This window comes from Lichenostomus cassidix, chromosome 1, assembly GCF_008360975.1.
Source record: "Lichenostomus cassidix isolate B80296 chromosome 1, HeHo_3.0, whole genome shotgun sequence".
Taxonomy (NCBI): Eukaryota; Metazoa; Chordata; class Aves; order Passeriformes; family Meliphagidae; genus Lichenostomus; species Lichenostomus cassidix.
Window position 1 is genome coordinate 23,651,920 of NC_139479.1, and position 13,275 is coordinate 23,665,194.

Genomic DNA, 13,275 nt, shown 5'->3' on the forward strand with positions numbered 1-13,275 from the left:
GAGCTACCAGGAGTTTTCATTCACTTCTGTGAGGTTCTCACCTTCTTACTGGTCAGAATTCCCATAGACACTGCAATACATCCATGCCAGGGAAATAGGAGGTGGATCTCAATACAACTATAAAATGATGTGCACTGAGACTGCCCTGGGAATCAGTGTTTCTGTGGGGATTCCCAGATGCATTATTGAAAGTGGTACACAGAAACAATTCTTGACACGGGATTCATGTGACTGCACTTCAAGTCTCTATGATTTTGTTGACACTTTGATCACATCTCTCAAACAGGTTCATGTCCAAAATTAGGCTGGAAAAAATGCTGCTATAATTATTTAGAGGAAATAGGAAAACGAGAACATCTTCCACTGCCAGCTACTATGCCCACAAAGATAACAAAAGCTTTGGCAGAGGATAATACCGGGCATGTTCTCACACCCTCCACTTTGAACCTCTTCCAGGAACCAATGGTGAGAAATGAGCACTATGGAGCAAGACTGAGAGGTATGTTTTAGCAAAAACACACCATGGGTTACACTGGTCTAAAGGCTGTGCACTAAGAACAACAAAAAGGTTTGCTCAATGCTCTTTAGACTGTTTTACAAGGACTCGCTCCTACCCAAGACACTTTACATGTTTATTTACTACAGCGTAAATTGAATTTCATGGGGTTGAGATGACAAATGAATCCTGCCACAATTCTGCATGAAATCTAACATGTTTTCTTAGGCGAGACAGGAGTTGACAGAGCATCAAATGATCATGTTCCATCTATAACTTTCACTCTGTCAAATCTTCTGTCCTCTGCACACCAATTATAATAAATATAGCTGACTGCATATAGCCAGAGGGAAAAAAAGGCAGTTCTCTAACATATGTAAAACATTCAGACATTTTAAAATCTTTTGAATGTTTATACTCTGTTCTCTGGTTCAAAAACCATAAAAAGCTGGAGAGGAATGTATCTTCACAAAGCAACATTGAAAAGTAAGTAAGAATATTCAGCTCTGAGTATCATACTCTGACAGTGGGAGCTGAAGAGAGATGATGGTGTCAGTAAGCCTGACTGGGTAAAATATCTTTACAATAGAAGCATTCCTGTGTTCATGAGAAGTAGTAGTGATTTATCCTCCCACAGGTATTAACACCTCAAGCAACAAAACAAGCTAATTATTTGCCAGAGAGAAATAGCCAAAACCCACACACTCCCTTCTCCATTTTTTGGAAGGACTTCCCTCTGATACTCGGAAGAAAGAGAATGGTTTAAAGATTATTTTTCCAGGAAATTTTTTTTTGAGGTTGTTCTGTTAGTACATCTTTCACAAAGAACATGCACTTCTTGTTTAGCTGTTAGAGCTAAAAGTAAGTTCGTGTATTTTTTTTTTTTTACTTATAATTATGCTGTAGAGACATCCTCAATATTACAAACTCACAATTATTATCCATTTCATACTATACTGTAACTAATGGATGAGTGGAATGATTTCCTTCTCCCTATCATCTTACCTCTGAAACAGGCTGAACACTTCCACGTAGCCACTGGATACTTCTTTTCTTAATAATGATTAATTATATCCCAGACCATCCATCACTGGTCTCAGCATTTGTCTGAGCCTGAAATATGCATTTAAAGATCCACCCTGGTCTCTCATGTTCTCACCATTATCTAATTGAGAATGTGAAGATCATAAGGAAGATAATTTCTGTACAAAGAGGTGGAAATGCAGTGGGCAGCACACCGCTGCCACGATGTGACCAGCAGAGAGAAATAAGCTCCTCTGCAGCCTCTGAAAATTGCTGCTGGTCTCTTTCCAGAAGTCCCAGTGCAAGAATGGCCAACCACCTTTATAGAGTAAGGGATGGAGATACAGGCAGATACTGAGATAGCTGCCATTTCAACTAGTCAGTAGTCTCTCTTTGTACCAGGTGCTTTATTTTCCATTTGGCTGGTGCTCTGAGAGCCACAAGCCTGGCCCCATGTTTACGTTTCACCACATGTAGTTAGTGCAGATTATTCCAGATTTGTAAAACATGAAAGGTAGGAAAGGAAGTCTCAAGAAGTCATGCAGCTTTACAATTTCACTCAGGAAAATACAATTACTTTTCTGGGAGCTTAGTATGGGGATATTGTTCTCAGGAGTCCTGTTACATAGAAAAAAAGTGTATTTCATCAAGGAAGTTTCCACTATGAAATGGATAAGAGATATAATTATAAACTGGATGTACATTTATCAGAAAAGACACACAGGCTAAGAGATCATTTGTTGCAAAATATATATTGGATCATTTAATTATATTCTATTTTTATTTTGCAATATGTATAGAAGTTTTTTTAACTGAAAATTGCTCCATTCCTGTTTCAAAAGGAAAATTTCTGGTGACTAGAACATGTCAGAGTAGAGATGGAGACATGGAAAAACAGTCATTTAGTCAACAGTGTCATGTTAGCAGATGAGAGACCAAGGTATTTGTTAGTGTAAAGTTGTCCGTCCTGATGTTACCACAAAGAGAGCAAGGGCACCACCTGCTGTTTCAGAAATGTATTTATTTGGGTCATGACAGCAATTCTTCAAGTACTGCACTCAAAAATTTTCTCCCGAACTTGAAGCTTTTGCAAGATGATTTAAATACCTAATGTGTTTGCAGTTGCTGGTTCACACGATGAACTGTATTGTAGCCACAACACTCCCCATAAATGACTGAATATGGGGCACTTAAGAAATTTTTGAAAGTAAGGCAGTATTTCATATGGGCTCTTCCTCACCCAGGGTATCAAAATCTAGCATTCACACATTTTCAGTACATCTGACCAATATTCGATAAGCACCAAAAAGTTTGCTGAATGATTTAAGAAGAAAGAGCATCATTAGCATGAGAATGGTTTACGTCATTTTATGAGATGGAGGTTACGGAATAAATAATTCCTGTTAGATAAGGAAGACATCAAACTACAGCTCAAGCAGTTTTTGAAAATTTTCAAAGGATCTTGTTTCCAAATCCTCCCGCTTGAGAAGACAAGGGTTCATACACACCCAGCTGATTTAAACATGCATGAAGAACTTTACAAACTCAGCTGTCTGGCAGTTCTAAGACAATCTGACCATAGCAAATGAAATCCCTAGCTGACCAGGAGATTAGCTGTAGAGTGTGAGCAGCAGTTTGGATGCTCTAAGTTAGTGAAGATTGAATAGCTGCTTAATTTTTCCTAGATGCCACAAGGAATCACATTATAGTCTTCTCCTCTTCCACTGTATACCAAGAGTCACTTTAGAAAACCCTGCAGGAGGCTGCTTAGACATAACCAGACTCTTTTGTTTTATTTTATAGACTAGCAGGGAACTTTCATGAGGACTGGTCTTTTAGAGATAAAATGATCAAGTGTTAAAACTTCCATGAGAGTTAAGAATCATTGCTAAACGAAATAGCCAACTCCTATCCAGAAGCCTTCAGACATTTGGCGAGAGAATGTCCTGAAGGATTTTAAGTGAAAGCCAAGGTCAGAACAGCAGCAGCAGCTGCAGTGTCTTCACAAATTTGAGAAACCAACAGGAAACTTTAACAAATTATGTGCTTTTGCCAAGGCAAATGATAGCATGGCCCATTTCCTCTTCAACCAGAGCCAGGATTCACCTTGCCACTTACAAGAAAAAATTATATGAGATATTTTAACTTTTATCCTGTATAATTCAGTTCTGATTTGAGCATGAAAAATTCAAAAGAAGAGTGAAAAATGTGCACAACTTGATTGGTTCCCATGAGCTGAGATGAAGTTAGCAGATTTTTGTAATTTGTTCATATCAAACATATTTCAGTAATAGATGTTTCTCATGTTTCATATATCAACTTCAGTTCTTACAAGATAACAACAGAGGTGTCAGTACAGTGCCCTGTTTCCCCCTTTATGCTTTGTACATCTACAAGATGTGCAAAACAAAAATCATCTAGGATTGCATCAAGCTTGTGCATTTATTGGTGGCTTATTAAAAAATAATTCATTGCTGTAAATGAATACTAATAACAAATTAGTAAAAACTTCTTCCTTTCTTCTGCTTTTTTTTTACACAAATAGTTTTATTACGAACTTGAATTCTTAAGAAATACACATGTAAGAAATTACACAAAGGCCTTGGCATTTGCAAAAATCTTTTGGTATTTGCATGGTAATAGTCCATAAAACATTTCTGGACACAGACGTGCTCAAACAATGGTATCATTGCATAGAAATTCTTTAGAAATATTTCTGAGGCCACTTTGAAAAAAATTTTTGGCACAATATTAACAAAATTAAGGCCTTGTACTTTTCAAAATCAAGTCATTCAGTGTGTGAGTAGTGTTTAAAACCCTGAAAAATTATTAAATACAGAATAAAGACTATAAGCTCAAAGCAGGATTTACTATTATAAACACAAATAGCTATTAACCTGGGTTCAGTCTCTGCAACTTCAGCATTGAAATGGCCTATGTAAAACGAACATTTCACATCATATTTCGGCATTTGACACCTAATTCATGACACTGAAAAGAAGAAAAATTTTGTAAGCTTCATTTTGAAATAATAGAGCTTGATTTGCCTAATGGTTGATATCTATATAAATTACTAAAATATTTATATATATATTTTTTCTTGACCATTGCTGGATCATTCTTTATCCCACAGGAAAGTTTGTTCTACTGCACAAAGAAGCTGCATAGTACCAACATAGCAGAAACACTTACTTGCCTATTTTTGAAGCCAATTTGGCAATCTCTTCCAGATGTAAACCCATTAAAACCGACAGCACTAAAGGCTACAAACAGAAGCAAAAGTTTGCAGGATGGCACTCTATGTTGTGAAAAGATGGTTACATATTGCTTAACCACAGTCTGTAATCCCAAACCTCTTTTTTACATTAGTATTTTTTTGTACAACAACAATAAGTACATACCCAAGAGTCTGGGATTTCAAGACACCTAGATAATGGTAACAAACTTATCTGGGGGAAAAAAATGAATCTAAATATATAATACAAGAACGAGAAAGGGGGGTCAAACAGTATAAGGCAGAACTGCATACCTCCTAGCACCTTTGCATTTTTTTTTCTGGATAAATGCTGACTTTTCACTCTATCAGTGCATTGCATTTATATAAAAAATACATATACTTTGATCAAAAGTGCCATTTGGCATGTCAACATTTGAAGCTTATCTTTGTTGTCTCTTTTCTTCTTTAGCAAGGACAGGGCCAGTAAAGCAGTGTGTGTTAGTTATGCAAGTTCCTAAAAGGCACTTTACTGTTTTCATATTGGACAACAATGAGGTACATATGATATATGTCTAGGCTTCATTGCTGTTAAACGAATAGCACCATATTGTGTGAAATTAGTTGAAATTCAAAAGTCATTATGTTTGTCTCATACAGACTTGACAACGGCTAACATTTGAGCGTAGATCCCCGGCTTTCAAAGTTGAGGGAGTTGGTTTCCTGTTGAAGACAAAGAAATGAAAAGACCCATTAACAATTGTTGAAACAAACATGCTTTTCAGTTTGATAACTGACAACACCATATTTTAATGTGAGTCCCTCTTCCAGCCCGTGCTGAATAAAGAAGGTGTTCCTAAGTTCTCCAGCATGTAATCACTTCCAAGTTTGGTCCCAAACTATCATAAGATTAGTTTTAAACATCACACACTTACAGTTACTGAAGAATTCAGCTCTTTCATGAGGCAGAACATTTCCTCAACCTAAAACACTATCTGTTAAAGCAGCAGTTTGAAAACAATCTAGATTTTGGGTAATAAAATAAAATTAGGCAAAGAAGTTGACATTTGACTTTTCATGAGTTTCCGCTAACTCTTGTGACTTAAAAGAAAAATGAAAAGCTGGCAAAGGAAATTATGTGATGTCATGTAGAAACACAAACCAAAGCCCTTAGTCTCTGACCTATCATAAGGAATTACTCCTAGCAACTAGAAATAAATCATTTTCAGACAAAAATGTGCTTGCATTTAATGCTTTTCATTAAAAAAGATTATGAGTTTACATGAAATTCAGGAGTATTTGTGATTTGTGTTAGCAGGGCAGGTCCCCTGATCTGGGATTATTTTATCAGTCTGAGGCATAGCTTGTAGCCAGAAAAGGGTATGGAGTTGAGAGGTCTCTGGGTAGGACTCAATGAATGGAAACAATTGTAATGCTCACTCTAAACTTTTGCCTGACCAGCTTTCTTCTTTCCTAGGGATCCCAGGCTTACCCCAGTGTGGTGGGTGGTTTTGGCTGCTTGGTATCAGCAGCAACAGTCAGGTCTGTGGTGGAAGAGGGTGCTTGCCTGCACTCCAGAGGAATGCCTGCTGATCATTTAAGCTATGCAGACATGGGAACTGATCTATATGCTAACACATTCATAAAATTTATATACAGCAAATTAGCCTGTGTTGAAAAATACTTATGTGCAGGAGACCAGAACAAAGTCTACTACCACCAGCTGTATTTACTCAAACATACTTCCTCTAAGATTAGGGAAAGGTAAATAATAAAAAGGTAAATCAAGTTCAACTCACTTAGTTCAAAACCTGTATTAATTCCAAGTGGTTCTATTATATGTCAACGTCCATTATAAGGAATGTTATATTCTAATCTAATTTCAGTGACTACGTCAGCCTATCCCAGTTACCACTCAGTGAATACAACCAAACATAGTGGAGCTGTGAACATTATTAGATTATCCTGAAAAGCAAAATACAAGGTACAAATGATACACTGGAAACACTAATTGATGATACATTCATTAATTCCCCTAATTAATTAATTAAAGCTAATACTTATTTTTCTTTCTGTTATGAAAATAATTAACTACATAAACCTAACTGTGCTGGTGGACAGCCAGTACTCGAACCTGCATTACATTCAAACAATACTTCTTTTATTCAGTGGTAAAGTTCAACTGAGCCTCAAAGAATGATAAATAAATAATGAACTTACTTGAACATCTCATTCCTTTCTATAGTGGCAAGCCAGAAGCTGTAAGCATTTGCATAATAATTGCAGGTGCCCCGGCCATGGCATTCAATGAAGGGAGCGCTGCGAAACTCCTCTAGGCAGGAACCAGGGGACGCCAGGGCCTGGCCAGAGCCCTCTGCACCAGCACTGGTGTGCTAGAAAAATGCAAAAGCATTGGTCAGAGAGGGACTCTTTACTTCTTCTGCTACAACATCAATAAACTCTCTTGCACACATATTTCTTCACACTTCTTTCCTTGTCCTCAGTTCTGTCCATCTGCTGTTCTGTTGCTCAGCTCAAGGAGGAGCAAGAAGGTGGAGCTGAAGGCTCCAGAGATGGCATTGGATTCTCTCACTTAACAGCAGAAGGACACATCAGCAACATCAAACTCAGGGCAGCTGTATGCACAGAAACCCTTCAGGACAGACAGCAGGATCCAACCTATCTCTATGTAAGCAACATGCCAGGCTTGCTCTTGGCCCAGAAGGCGTAAGGACTAGTACAGCTTTTATCTGAATAGCTTAACCCCATTCCCACCCCACATCACAGTGGTCTCTCTCCCACTGCCAAGTGCTCACAGCTCTGGATCCATGCTGTGTCTCAGAACATGCCCCAGCCATGGCTGGGAAAATGATCAGATTCTTTCTGAAGTACCTAGAAAGGGTGGAGCTCTAATGCCCTCCTAAAGCCTGAAGTGACAGAGTCAGATATTAACTCTCTGTAGATCAAAATCCTGAAGCAAATGCTTTCCTCAGCTGAGAGTACATCCCAGTGCACTTACCATGACAAAGGAGTAACCAATCCAAAGTGAACTCCAGCCTTCAGGACATGGTGGTATTTGAATTGTTTGACTGTGAACAGCTATTACCATAGCAGGAGCTTCACACACAGAACATCTAGAAAAAGCGAGACATGAATGAGCTGTGTGCACTTAAGGATTAATACTTCTTTATTCAGAAGTTACTTTCTTTGTGGAATCTTGAAATAGAAAATGTTATCACATTCAAAAACAAAGGAAAATCACAATGTTTTATTTAGAAAAACAGCCAACTGGTTTTCTTTTTTTGTTAATTTCTAGTTTCTTTAGTAAGCTTCTAATTTCTTCCTTACTTAGAGACAGTTTAACTATTAAGTCTTATTCCCATTAGCTTTTCGATTAGAAAAGAACAAGAGACCTCTTATCTGAATATTTACATGTATTTGTCTTTTTCTAGTCCAATTTGTACTGCAGTTTCTAAAAGTGCTCAGTGTCTTGAACATGGGAGGTAAATAGCCAAACATTATAACTCAGCAAGTATCACTTAAAAGTGATCTACTGTGATCAGAAACAAGTAACAGCAATTAATCATCCTAAACTTAGCCCTGTTTTCCAGAGAAAAAGCCATCTCTCTGGAAAATGTCTTACAAAGGCAATCACTGCTAATCTAATCTAATGCAGACTCTTTCCCATGCATTTTCCTTGAAAGTGTTTTTTATTTACGTTTGTGGTCTGTATCTCCAGACTAGTAAAGTAATTTGAACAACACACTTCAAAGCAATTCTTCAGAAAGGCATGCAGCACCAGTTCTTTAGATAAATTCCTTGTGTCTCAGAACTGCTACGTTACTGAATAATCCAATGACCTATCATGTCTTCACAGGAAAATCATAAAAAACCCATGAGATTTTCTGGAATTTTAATACAGGGACTGGTAATAAGGATTTGGTAGATATAATCCATTTTTTCTCGTACAAGTCCTCAACTGGCTGCTACAGTCAGCAATTATGAAAATGATTCAAAACTAAACAGTCTGATTCCTGTTATCAGAGCAGTGAAAATATCAAGTGCAAAATGGATTAAGTTGGATTCTGGAAAATGCAGAGAAGCAAAGGAATTCAGAATGAAAGCCATCTATTTCTGCCTTGTGAAAAATGCTTTCATACCTAGTGCCTTCGTCTTTAGAGCAGAAGCAAGACAGTTATTTTAAGAAACACATCAATGAAAGAGTAAGTTAAAAGAAAGAATGTAAAGCTGTCTCTATTCTTGGACTCCGCTTTGCTTCAAGAGATTTCTGGTATTTCAGTAGAAGGCCTCACATGAAAAGTCCTATGACTCAAGGCAGAAAGTGACACTTCTACACATTTTCAATTTTTGGACAGGGAAAACTGTTGGTTAAAAAGCATCAGCTAATAAAATTAATTGAAAGAAGAGTATTTCAGATTCTTTGCTAGTTTTCTAAAATGAATATCACAACTATCTCACTCATTGCTATGGCTAAAAGGAGATAAACACATAAGCATACATGCACACACACACATATGTATATGCATATACACACACATTCTTATGGGGCAAAAGCTTCTCCATAGGCATAAGACAAGGCAAAGTGTTTGTTCGTACCTCCTTTGGCAAGAGTTTCAAACATAGTTGTTAAAGGCTATTTTGGGCACATGATATGGGATGGCATAAAACGAATATGAATTTCAGAAGTTGGTAATTTGAATTTTTCTGAAAGTCAAGCCCCTTCCATTCACATGCAATGAACAACCAAAAATGTAAAACCAGAAAAAGCTGTAATCTCTCTTGAGAATCTTGTCCTCAATCTGCCCACTCATTTTCAAGACATACCAATTTCTTTGGCACTGAACCAAAAGCAAGAATACAGAGTAAAACTGCAGATACAAGACAGATCCATTACGCACAATAAATATCAAATGTTTTCCAGTAGAGCCTTAAGATTTTTTGAACATCCAAGATGTCCAGACTACAACCTACTGATGATTTGGATTGTCCTTTCTCTTGGAAGTATCTGAGTAATCATTACCAGCAATTTCTACTCACATTCACAAAATATCACTGGAAGAGGGATCAGCAAGAACTGATACAGATTAGAAGCAATGACAGAAATTACAGTAATGCCTATACTAATGATTACCACTTAAGCTACAAGTCAAGGATTCCCTTATCAGATTCATATCTAACAGTGGGGCAGTTTGCCACACTTCTGCTCACAAATCTGCCTTCAGCACTGGATGTATCATGCCAGGAGAGCTTTTCTAGTGGCCTTAAAATTTAAAATGGACCAAAAGTTTAACATGTTGCATTGGTGCAGAACAGACATGACTCTGATATAACCACCATTCTTTATGCTAGCTGGGAATCTGGAATGATTAAAAAATTGATGATTGATTTTGCAATTGTTTCCTTTAATTTGGGCAATAATGGCTGTATTCCAGCAGAATGTCCAAAATAATGGAAGAAGCCTGGCAGTCTACTGCATGATAAAAACAGTACCATTTTCAAACAAAAGGAAACTGAGCCCTAAAAAGCTTCTAGCTATGGCTAGTCAAAAAACAGAAGTGTTTTGGACAAGAATTGTGAAAAAACACAAAACTTCTTCTCCTTCAAAGTACATCATAGCTTTTGCAATACAACATTTCAAAGTAAATCTTTTCATTTCAATTATACTCAAAATAGACTACTCTATTTGTTTGGGTTTCCCCCAAAATGGATTTATTTTTAATCAAAGTCTAAACTGAAAACACGCACACTTTGAAACATTTCATCAAAAGAATTCAAACTTTAAAGGCAGGAAATAAAAATACACAAATTAAAAGCCTTATCCAGAGAAATAAAGTACCCTTCGCTCTTTTCACAGGCTTTTTCACTTTGTAAATACAGCAGAACTGAAACCATACCTGCTGATGAATGGTCTGATATTATCACCAGTGATAGGAGCCATATTCATTGGCATGGGTTCAGGAGTAGACAGCCAGTAGGAGTAGTCATTCCTTGATGCAAAATTACAGACATTGTTGATATTGCAGAATAAGAAAGGCATGGTACTAAATTTACGAAGACAGCTTCCTGCCGTGCCTGAAATGTTAAGTGAAAGGTTATTTCTTAACACAGTTTTGTTAAACCACTGCCAACTGCCTAACAATTATTTCCAGGAAACACTAAAAAGGCAGAGAACACTTGCTCTGGAGGACCCAGTTCTTCCAGAGGAAATGACTTCTCTTAGCTTCATGCGGAAGGAACAGGACAAGACAAGGAGCAGTCCAGTCTTGCCTGTAGAATTACAGAATACATCAGGTTGGAACAGACCTCTAGAGGTCATCTATCCTACTGCCCTGACAGTTAGATCTGGTTGCTTGGGTCCAGATTTAGTTGAGTTTTGAGGATCTCCAAAGACAAGAAATTCAACCATCTCTTTGGGGTTCTGTTCCAATGGTTTGACCATCAGCATGACAAAAAAGCTTATATTTATGTTTCACTGTAAAGTATCTCAAACTTGTGTCCATTGCTTCTTCTGCCAGTGAAACCCTCTGAGAAGGGACTCCATCCTCTCTACCGTCCCTGTAGAGAGCTGCAGACTGCAATAAAGGTATCCCCATAAATAACTGCTAAGGCTGAGCAAACCCAGGTCCATCAGACTGCCCAGATCCCACTAACCATCTCAGTAACTAGCTGTTGTATTCTGTGGTATAGCAACATCTGTCTTGTTCTGGGATGCCTAGGTCTGGGCCAGACTAATTGCACACATTTGTTCAATATACTTCTACAAATGAGAGAAACATTTGGTTTGCAATGAATTCTACTTGAATTCTAATTTGGTTTCTACTTACCCAGATCTTGGCCATGTGCTCTTTCATTGCCTTGTACATAAAGCAAGGAGTAGCCGTGGTAAATCAGCCTTGTTCCAAACGGACACGACGGTTCTTCAATGGTTTGACTGTGTCTGGTGACAAGGAAGCCATGAGCAACAGATGGTGCCCCAGGTGGGCCCATCGCCCCAGGCAAGCCGTCAGGGCCAGGTGGGCCAGGGAATCCTCTGGGCCCTACAACACAGAGAGGCTTCCTTTTATTTCTGCAGACAGCAGGACTCTCCCTACATAACTGAAGAAGTGAAATTAGATACACTCACACCTAATATCATATGTTATTTTTCCATGAAGGAATCAAGTCTTTGAAGAACGCATGGACTTACCTGGGGGACCAAAAGGACCAGCTTCTCCTTTCTGCCCAGGTTGACCATCAAATCCTGGACTACCAGGTGGTCCAGGTACACCGGCAGGTCCTGTCACCCCTGTTGAAAAGCAAGGAGTAATTATTACTGGCTATTATTTCATGTTAGTTCTGACTTTTTGGCTTTTGATACAGTACAGCACAGGTACACTTCAGAATAAACTAAACTCATGCAGATTCAGTGCATACAGTTCCATATCTAGAGCAGATATGACGATTACTGCAGGCATGGTGATTACATAGTATAGAAGAATGGAGAAGTAAGGAGAGAGCATGCTTCTAAAATAACTAGAATTTGCTGGAATATGAAAAGGAAGGGCAGCAATCTCTTCTCTCTCTGCTTATCATACCACTCAATAAAAAATAGACCATATAAAAGTCATATAGACCATATAAAAGTAGGGTCATGAACAGTGGGAAAACAGGTATCCTCTTAGCTTCTTCCCAAACAAGTTTTCAGACATATTTTTGTCTTCCCTTTATCAATTTTTAGGGATGCTATGAATTCTACATAAACTCAGCAAATCTGACTTTAGAAAAAGGATGTTAATACACAGCACCACAGGAACATTTCTGTGACTCATCAGAAGCTTTAGATGCTCACAGCTTTCCTTTTCCTGATCACGTAAAAAGCAATGTTGTGTTTATGTATTGAATTGACTACTAGTGAAGAGCAAGAAAACCCATGCTGTGCTCAATCACTGAGACTATTTCATAGCTATTTCCTAAAGGACAGCAGTTGCAGAGCTGTATCCCCACCTCCAAGAGAAAATTTTATATCTACTGTACTAACTAGGAAGAAGATATTCAATATATTCCACTGTAATTCCCCATCAACTTAACATAAATAATTTAGGAAAAAATCTTTCCCTTAGAATCTTAACAGTCCTGAGCTCCCACTCTCCATGTCCCATCATTCTGAAGGACATGTGTCCTTGTGCCAGCATTTCATTTGCCCTACCCTTTGCTCCATTCTCTTATTTTCTAATGTGTTTAATTTTTGCAGTTAACCTACTCTTTATACAAATTGCAATATCTGGACTAAAAGAAGAAAACTAGGACCATGGAATGAGCTTCCTCAAGAAGAACTTTTTCACTCCAGGATCAAGTGCTTTTCCTCATGCTTATCTTCTGTCAGAGACACATAGTAATTAAGTTTGGATTCAAGACTAACAACAGAAGATACCCAGACAAATACATTTTGGGGAAAGGATGAGCAAAGTGTTGCAAGTCATTCTGCTTACTGCTGATCTCAGATACTGATGTGATGACTGTAGAGTGAGAGCCTGTAAAAAAT

The 13,275-nt window shown here is 37.9% G+C and overlaps 1 protein-coding gene across 2 annotated transcripts in view; it reads right to left on the reverse strand.

The window, feature by feature from the left end:
- Nucleotides 1-2,523: 2,523 nt before the first annotated feature.
- COL4A1 (collagen type IV alpha 1 chain) overlaps nt 2,524-13,275 on the reverse strand; it is a 120,347-nt gene continuing 109,595 nt past the window's right edge. For both annotated transcript variants that reach the window (XM_085052877.1, XM_085052868.1), the window contains exons 47-52: nt 11,941-12,039; nt 11,579-11,791; nt 10,649-10,826; nt 7,753-7,867; nt 6,954-7,126; nt 2,524-5,456 (exon numbers count right to left, since the gene is read on the reverse strand). In XM_085052877.1, the coding sequence (XP_084909003.1) occupies nt 5,375-5,456; nt 6,954-7,126; nt 7,753-7,867; nt 10,649-10,826; nt 11,579-11,791; nt 11,941-12,039 (860 nt within the window). In that variant the 3' untranslated portion in view covers nt 2,524-5,374. The remainder of the gene's footprint in view (nt 5,457-6,953; nt 7,127-7,752; nt 7,868-10,648; nt 10,827-11,578; nt 11,792-11,940; nt 12,040-13,275) is intronic.